Below are 10,249 nucleotides of genomic sequence, written 5' to 3' on the forward strand. Positions count from 1 at the left end.
TAAGCAATTAAAAGGAACTACTTAATGCTTTCTTATATGTAAACAATAATAATAAAAATGTATTAATACTCCCTTCCGAGAGCGTATTAACTTATAGTCTTCAGTATCAAACTTATTTTGTCAGGCCCTCTGAGTAAGAAGCAGGAGCGTAGATTTTTTACACCCGATGAGGGGGGATGATTTTTCCAAACACTTACGTGGACTGTTCAATTTGCAAATTGGTAATCTCTGATTACATGAACCTGAAAGCTGTAAACATGCAGTCACAGAGTAATCTTGTTGCTACGATACTTGCATGTATACTTAGGCCTACTGACTGATTGTTTGTTTGTTTGTTTTTGAATTTCGCACAAAGCTACTCGAGGGCTATCTGTGCTAGCCGTCCCTAATTTAGCAGTGTAAGACTAGAGGGAAGGCAGCTAGTCATCACCACCCACCGCCAACTCTTGGGCTACTCTTTTACCAACGAATAGTGGGATTGACCGTAACATTATAACGCCCCCACGGCTGAAAGGGCGAGCATGTTTGGCGCGACGGGGATGGGAACCCGCGACCCACAGGTTACGAGTCGCACGCCTTAACACGCTTGGCCATGCCGGGCCAACTGACTGATACTTACGAACTATCGCTTAGATCGAAAAGCTTAGAAGCACGCCTATATTAAAGACGTACATTTCGGCTACTGAAAAAGCCTACATCTAGGCCTAATTATGTAATTCGATTGGTAAGAACACGAGAATCACAAGAACAAACACACAATTTGTAGGCCTATGATGCAGTAAAACAATTCAACAGACTAAACTGTAGGGGGGATGATTGTATGCACCATCCCCCCACCTAAAATGAAGGAAAGATGTATGCCTTTCATCTCCCCAGGATCTACGCCCCTGGTAAGCAGTAATAATAATAAAAACAAAACTTATTAACATCTAGTTTTCTCTTCAGTATTTTTGCTGAATTTAGTCCCTCGAACCATCATAATGCCTTTTTTTAAAAAACATTTCTGTGCTAACCAAGCTTTAAGGCTTATCAGATTCCCCTCGGTGGACTTGACAGAGACCGTAGAATAACCAACTTTATAATAAGCTATAAAGCGTGTGTGTGTGTTTTTCTTATAGCTAAGTCACATCGGGCTATCTGTTAAGTCCACCGAGGACTTAAAAGTCAAGCTATTAATAGCACAGAAATGTAAACGTCTTCATTAAAAAAATATTAAGAAATATTAAGTTAATCATGGTTTGCTATAAATACTAATGGATCTAAATAAATAGATCTTAGAATTAAGCAAAAAGAATCCTACACAATAACATCACGAGAGTAGCTGTAAAAAATATAAATGAATAATTAGACAAGTTTCAATGACCTACATGAAAATAGTTCACTGTATATTGAAATTTCTGACTTTGTTCTCTTTCACATAACTATAAACACTGAAGAAAGAATTTTCATGTTTTGATCTTCAATATATTCAATAAGTCTTCACTTGGCAAACCTGTAGTGCGGTTAGTTTGGGAGAAAACACGGCTGAAACATAATTCCGTCCTTACCGACAGTTGTGCAATAATTATATTATTTGTTTATGAGGTGCAATTTGTAATCAGTTTTTTTAAAGTACAGTTTGTGTGGGAAAAAGAAAATTTATTTCAGTGTTATAAAAACGAACTAATTTTTGTGTCTCGCATGATAACACCGTTTGTTAACTTGTTGTTTTTTATTGTTAGGTTTGTATTTCTATTTATAAATATGACCTTTTATTGCAGTCTTCCACTGCCATGGTTTGTAGCAAGTATCTTGTTTGGACCTGTGCAAGTCAGCAGTACCGGCATGGCTTGTTCTGTTCTACTCTTATTTCTGATGTTATTGTTCGTCATCGTTTCCATAGCCTGCTTCAAGTGGCGGATGAATACTAAATTAGCTGCGGTCATGTTCGTTCTTTACTTCGTATTTATAACACTCAGCTTGCTGTTGGAGTATAAAGTTATTAGTTGTAATGCTATACTGAAACCGTTTACAGGCTAATGAAACGTAATGTCGAAAATAAAGTTTATGAGAAAGGTGTTAATTAATTAATTTATTTGAAATGATTCATTTTTATTTATTGTTCTTTTTATCGGAAGGATCAGTGTCGGACAGGTAAACCTTATCGGTCAAATTATCGTAATGATTTAAAAATCCTGTATTTGAAAACGTAAGGCAATCTGACATAGCTATATCTATATTATATTAAACATTGTATTAATATGAAAGAAACTAAATCGTTTAGGTATTTTTTGCGCATGTGTGTTACATTTAACTGTTATCTTGAATTTTTCGCGTCCACAATGAAATACTGTGATGCCTACCTAAGAATGCAGTTATTTGTTTCTAGTAGTGAAGGGTGTATTATATTGCTTAGATGAGAGTATAAAAAAGTATTATCCAGGTTTTCCAAAGTCGAAACTAAAATTAATAGCTATTTCCAAGATTTACTTCACCTTTACGGATACTAATAAAGATTATCTATATGAATTAGATAAAATTGAAAGGTTCTGAAACATGCATTGGTACTGCATTTATCAACAGCATATCATTCTATTATGTGAGGTAACAAGAAAATGATTGACTTAGCTGCAAATACATATTGAGTTATGATACAGTGATTATATTATAATTACAAAATATATGTTATTGAAAAAATAACTGCTACATGTCTTGTTTACTACAAAAGGATTTATCGCTATCGTGTTAAAATTACATCAAAATTGTTGCTTTACGCTTTCACACGTTTTAATAAATTACGATTATTACTGAAACGTTTATCACAATTGGTTAAATATATATATATTATCTATATTTACAGTAAATTATTAGTGGCATGTTTATTGGTGTGTTTGAAAAAGCATCATTAGAGCAACGTTAAATGAGTGACACAATGCATGAAGTCATTAGATTGTGATTATTCACAGCGCAAATCATCATTAGACTAGGTTCTTTAAAGGCTTAAAGTTATAACAAATATCTGGTCAACGTTTCTATTGCATTTAAATTATACTTTAGTTTAAGAATGTAATCTCGCAAACGCTCTAGACGTGAATAAGTTCACGAACATTTGATAGAGGGATTTCAGTTACAAACCCATTAAAACACTAATAATCATTGAAAATATTAGGAAAAGTCGATAAATGGGATATTTTAAACACTATCTTTTGTTTTCCTTATTAATTTATAATTGAATATAAGTTAATATTAAATCAATTGAGCGTATACCATTTCAGATATTCGTAAATTGTAATGTTTTAGTAAATCAGAACGATCACTATTTAATAAATAATATAATAATGTAAAAATGGTTTTAAATTTGATATTTGAACTCACGAGTAACAATAATAATGAAAAAGAAAATACGAAAACAAACGAGTTGAAAGTTTTTTGTTGTTGACAGTTGATTTATTAAAACTTATTGATTGTTCATTTATTCAAAAAAAGTCTAAAATTGAAATACGTGAGTACTTTGAATATGTTCAATTTTATCTTTATTTTGAAGTTTCATAAATTCTGCAAAAGTTGTGCACTTCGACAATAAAAATTCAAAGATAATGCTGCAATTTAAACTTTTTAAAAGCTTTCGGAACTTAGAATTTTTGCTATCAACGGTTATGCAGGCCAATTATGATAATAATTTAGTTTTAATTGTGGCACCTATAAAAATTACAAAATCATGTAGGTCATAATAATAAAAGCTTAAATTTTAAGCTAATGTTTAGATTAGTTAATTCTGTAAAATCAATAATTTGTAAAAATATTAAGTGTGGCAAAAATAATAAAGATCAAACCAATGCTATATTTTGAAAATTTAATAATTTTCATTTATCAATAATGATAATGGGTGGACAGACAACGAGGGAGTTAGAGTGAAACATCGCTTTTTAATAAGAGCGCAAATCTTTTGCAAGAATCGATTCGTGTGAACTGAATAATTAATTCTCTCTTATATTCCACCTATCGTCGGTCTCTGCATTAACGCCTGAATGTATCCAGTTTGGAAACGTGTCAAACCGGAACGGGTAGCCTAAATGCACTATGGGCGAAATAGCGTGAAAACGAACATAAATTTTCGTCTTCCCATATCTTGTTAGTAAAACTATAGAAGTAGCTTTGTTGTCTAATATACATTTAACAGCCATTGTTGTCCGTTTATCTTTCAAATTAAATCCGTATTTTCTTCTTATCAACTGAGAATATTCGTCAACATCCATTTTCTAAACAAGAATATCGAAAATGGGCACCGGATATCATGAGTGCGCAAGATCTGCAATTCTGTGGTTTTCACTGGTCACCTCTTAAAGAAGGCGACGATGCGTTTTTTTTTTTTTTTTTTTTTTTTTTTGTGTGTTTTGTCTTATGTGCATTCAAGCCATCGTAAATCGATCGTAGTGACATAGGGGCGCTGAATTATCAAAGAAATAATTCGTGGCAAGTAGAATCTGCTAGAAATATCATGAAGGTGAGATACGAGACATTGCACAAAGTAATCCAAACAGTTTTACATTTGTAATATAACATATTACATGATAATGTAATATGATAATGGAAGATATCTTTATCTGTATATCTAACTTCATGTGTCATGTTGTTTGTAAATATGCAATTAAAAATTTACCACGTTAGATTTCTTTATCAAATCTTGAGTTTTGAAAGTAAATACAAAGCACCACAGAAAATAATAAATTATTGAATAGGCCAGATGTGTAGGCTAAAACAGCTATGTGCTATTCGAGTATTTAAGTCGAATTTATAGAAAGTGCAATCAATTTTGTTAGTCCGTAGGGGAAACTACACTTGCAGAGCAAATGTTTGCACAAATCACGTATTTAGAGATTCTATATATTAGTTGAATGTGCAAATTAGCATTAGCTCTTGTTCAGCTGACGTTACTTTAGAATTGTAGGTAAATAAAAACATTGTGCGTAAGTGAAATATCTGAACTTTGTAGTATACTTGTAGGATAAACGAATTATATTGTCTCTGTCTAGTAGATGTCACATTAGAGTTAACATAGGGCAACATTTGCACTTTAAACTAAGCCACTTTAAATTCCTGCTAAATATTTCTTCACCACTTCGTTAATACCCACACCTGTATCTATATTTGTGTATTAGGTCTATCCTATATGATGTAAATATTAATAATTATTCACATCAGATAGTTATAACTTCCGTGCAAAGTATTTGTTGGACTGTGTTAGAATTATAGATACATAACTATTATTACAAATTTAAACATTTGTTTTTACAGATGTAGATATTATTATTTTGGTAGGAAGTTAATATGCACATTATAACTATTATCTATACACTTGTTGATATTTGTTACAGTATTATAGTTATAAACATTTCTGTAAATAATTAATTGAAGGTGTTTTTCGTTTATTCATCAAAGGAATGATGTGATAAATATTACACTGTGAAACGGTAGCTGTGAGCACAACCAGGTTTTAATTATTCAATCTGTGGGTTGTGTGTTACATTAAAATAAACTCCTAGTACATTTTCAAATATATGCTAGTTAAAGTTATTTACTTGAAGGATATCCCATTAAATCTTTATTCACACAAAATAATTAACTTATTCGAATAAGGGGCCAAGTTAATAAATCCGAGATCGTTGCTAAACTTATCTAGGCCCGGTTTTTTCATACCTTTCAATCACTGAATGTTTTTTTTTATTGTTGTTGTTTTACTCAATAAGTTTTGAATAGTCATAATCACGACAACAAAGAAAATTAAAATCTACAACAATATTAGCGAGAAAGATTAACAATGGTACACTGTATTGTCTAAGACTCGAAAATAAATAAATAAATTAGGTTACTTCGTGTATGTATTAATGTTTAAGTTAAAATTTAAATATTTCGTATTATTAGCACACAGTAATTACATAAAAATTATTATTAATTAATGATTAACATTTCATGTTTACAAAATGACATAGTATACTATGATTATTGTTAATAGTAAGTAAAGTATAAATACTGAAAAATAAATACAAAAATTGATTTGTTTTGCATATTACAAGTAATAATTCCATTGTTTTGTTCGAGCATCTCTATAAATTTAAACTTACGTAAATTGTATTGTTCAGATTGGTAGACAAATGAATGCAATAATACTGTATGACAAAAAAATGGCTTTTTAGTAAACATAGCTGCAGATGTTCATTAGTATACACAATTTCCACAAATTAGTTATTTTATCAAAATACAAATTTACTACTTCTTTTTAAATTTAACGGCACTGAGAGATAATATTAGATTGAACCGTAAATGTATGAGTTTTAAAATTTTTGTAAACTAAAATGAGAGTCTTCGAGTAAAAAAAATACTTCAGACTAAATAACTGCTGATACATACTGGAACTGATCAATATTACATGTTTCCTTGATGAGTTGTGTTGTATTTCTTATTTTTAGTTAATTTATGTTTATTTTATTAAAATTTTACCAAGTTTCAACTGAATATATAAATTTTCGATTGCCGCCACACACGTTATGTATGTACCTCTATTAAACAAGAGAAAATATAAAAATTCCTTCATCGCAATGCATTTTAGTGAGACAGATACATGACACGGCAACTGTTCATCATTTATACGTTAGAAGTGATATTTTAAGCCTAATTAGTTGTCAGTTTTCAAGATATCTTAGTTTTGAGGTTTCTAGGTGCTTATATTGAGTTTACGTTTAACAGTACTCGGTTGAAACAGAAGTAACTTAAGATTTTAGTTTGCTACGTATATGCCATTCATTTTGAGATATACACATAAAACACTCGGAGAAATTCTGTAGTTACGTAATTTTTGGAACTGGTCATAAGCGCTATAAAACTTATGCTTAAATTAGATACAGTTATTGCTTCTTTATTTGTAACTTTACTTTCAATAAGGAGCTGTCCGTGCTCGATACTTTAAAGGTCATGTTGTTCATTAAATTTCTGCTCTAGGCCATTAATCCTTTTATTACGTGTTTAGAATCCACTTTTTAAGAATAACAGAACATTTAGTAAAATCTCATATTTCAGTTATATTAAAATGATACTGCGTTCACTACAAAAAATAACACATCAGTATTATAACATTATAAAATAACATTTTTATATACTTTTGGTATATTTCTTTCAGAATAGTTTTGGTGTTGGTGTATGTGTTAGAATGTATTATTGTCACCTACATCATTATATTGAATGATATGTAAAGGATATTAAAGCCGGTGCTTTGAGAAGTAATGAGAAAATAGAAAATAAAAGTATTAATTTTACCAAAACTTGATCTATGTAGAGTATTTCAAAGTGGTATTTTAGAACAGAAAAAACTATAAACCGTGTATGTGTGTGTGTGTGTGGGGGTGATAACTATTGCAGTTAGAGTTTGATTAGAGACAGCATACTTTTAAACAATGTTTGTATTGCAGTTAAGTTAATATATTTCAGTTTTGCATGAAATTTTAAGACGTACTGAACACCAACGACAAGTTACCTGTTTCTAGTGAAATGAGTAGATATTTAAACTTGTCCAGCCTCTCGAAAACCTTGTCCAAACAGATTGACCTCTCCCACTGCAAAATATTATTACGTAATTTATCAAAACATTGTCCAGAAATAAAATGTCTGTACAATTTATTCCAAAACAAATGTTTTGTCAATAATTACAATTAGTCTAACCTTAATAATATTTAATATTTCATTTAAACTATGAATATAGGATTTCTCTTCCCAGCATGGTCATAGTAATATATTACGGATTAGATCTAATTTATTTAATTGAATGATACATATTTCCCATACTCATTAAATAATCATATCAATATGCAAATAAGCATAAAAACTGAATAGTGCTAAAACAACGTAATCGCATAGGTCTATTTTAAAACTTTTTAGTACTATTGATAGGTTTGGGATTAGAAGTGAAATTTCCAAAAAAAAAGCTGAATCCATCATGTTGCCGCTAAAACGTATCATAATAATCGTTTGTAAAGCTTTATCGTCTGTGCATATAGCTTTATTCATAGAACTAAGACTGTTGTTTAAAAAGTGTATAGACAAGATGTTACAATAAAAATAAGTTAAAATGTTAAATAGAACTTAACCACCTTGAAGTAACGTTTTTCGTCTGAATGAAATCAAACTGAGTGGCGTCCTTTATGTTTATCCCAACGTAAGCACGTTTAAGAACATAACACTGACTGTAACTGGAATTTATATGTAATAATATTTTTTTGTAATTTATTTTATAAATTTGTTTGTTTGTTTTAGAGCAAATACACAATAGGCTATCTATGTTCTGTCCACCTCGGGGAACCAAACCCCGGATTTGAGCGTCGTAGGTCCATAAACTTACCGCTGATCCACTGGGGGACTCATTTTCTAAGAGCAACCTCAATGTATACTTATAGTATTAACGTTTGTATAATGTATATTTGATTTTATTTACATAAGTCATCATTGTTTAAAATGATCACATACCTCCTCCAAACAACAACGACATTTTTGTATGATAAGAATATCGCTTGTAACTATATTTAAGTATTTATAGATGTATATAATACAGCTTTTACTTTCTGAAAGACATAGTTAGGTTTATATTTTCTATAAGTTTTATATAAGTTACTTTTGATATTAGGAAGATGACATCAGTATGTTGATATGTGAGTAAATAAACTCGACGACCCAATATATCAGTTGAATAGTTGTGGCTTAAATAAGTATAGTAAAATAATGTGAAACATGTATCGTCAGTTCAAATGTTACTTGACTATAGTATATCATGTACGTAAAAAAAAAAGTGTATTATACATTGTTTAATCAAATAACACTTTATCCACAGCCAGTCATTTTTGTTCTTCATGGGTGCGTTGTTTTGACATTCAGTGAATTTATTTTAGCGTCAGGATTAGCTATAGGACATGCATGTAGTTGGTCAACTGCGGAAATGAATTAATTAACAGGAAATCTTCCAGGATTTAAATTGTACGTCTCTATAAACCAATTGATTTGAAGTATGCCTGCTACAGAATCTAACCATTTCCTTCGGGTCTAAGAAAGACAGTTTTACAATTTGAAACATGGAGTAAAAAAACAAACATTGATAACTTGTAAATTTATTTAAATGTAATATAAATCCCAGTAATAAAGCTTAATCTCTATTTATATATCTGGGTACTTTCAATATCAATATTTAATCAGTCATTTATCACTTAAATTCAGTTGCAACTTTTTTTTTCTATCCAAAGATAATTTAGTTCTGAATATCTGTACAAACTCCAGCATTTCGAACAAGTCTTTATTTTCACTACAGCAACACTTTACAAGTAAAGGTTGTTTTTAAGATGCACTATACTCGAAAAATCTTAATTTTTGTACCACAGAGTTTCCTAAACAAATATAAATCTTTTTTCAAAATCCTTTAGTTATAATATAACACAAGGTGGCACAATCTCGCATGTAAATAAAATGGTATCCAATTAATACATGTATCTGGCCGTGAATTGGGTTTCGTAGTGCACGTGCCTTTATTCTATCTTCATGCAAAGTAAAAGTAAAAGTACACTGCATATTTATGCCGATTATCATGATGTGTGGAAAACTTACGTCTTTATAAAGTGTAAGAGCTAATTTTTTAGCTAATCAGAGATTAATCAATAAAATCCAGGGAGATTTCCTGACTTACGTGTACAGAGAGAAAAGCAAGGTAAGAGAAAAAAACTGCTAATATAAGTCCAACTATATTAAGGAGATTATAAAATACTTGTTATGGTACAAATTAATAGAAATATTATAATTAGTTTGTATGTTTGTTTCTTCTTGTTATCTTTCAATTAAAATTTCAGCATTTATTGTAGAATATGTTTATGAATTTTTATCTGATGTACTTTATTAGTTCAATGTACAGGTTCTGATCCAGTATTGTAAAGTTTCTTGTAGAAAATAAATGTGTAATTAGTTAATTGGCTGTGTATTGTTTTATTTCTACGACAAAATATGTTAACTTCAATAAATTTTAGTTAATTTATCAAGAACATATTATCACAACATCAACAGGATATTGTTTTTAGGGAAATTTTGAAAAGTAAAGTATTTTCATTCTTTAAACAAATGTCGCGCTCTGGACACTGCAAATGTGTTAGTCTGACAATATTCCCCTTGTGTAGCTTTGCGTGAAATTCAAAACAAACTGACAATATTCGACTTCAAAACGACTACAAAGATTTATTTTTTTTAA

General features: G+C 30.2%; 1 protein-coding gene across 1 annotated transcript in view; it reads left to right on the top strand.

Annotated features, from left to right (window-relative positions):
- The window catches only part of LOC143240683 (sodium/potassium/calcium exchanger Nckx30C-like), a gene marked incomplete at its 5' end in the record, with an annotated part of 99,543 nt that extends 91,466 nt beyond the window's left edge, over nucleotides 1-8,077 (top strand). Inside the window, 1 exon segment of the mRNA XM_076483507.1 lies at nucleotides 1,761-8,077. Within this exon segment, the coding sequence (XP_076339622.1) occupies nucleotides 1,761-2,019 (259 nt within the window).
- Nucleotides 8,078-10,249: the final 2,172 nt, after the last annotated feature.

The sequence above is a fragment of the Tachypleus tridentatus genome, chromosome 13 (assembly GCF_004210375.1).
Source record: "Tachypleus tridentatus isolate NWPU-2018 chromosome 13, ASM421037v1, whole genome shotgun sequence".
Classification (NCBI taxonomy): Eukaryota; Metazoa; Arthropoda; class Merostomata; order Xiphosura; family Limulidae; genus Tachypleus; species Tachypleus tridentatus.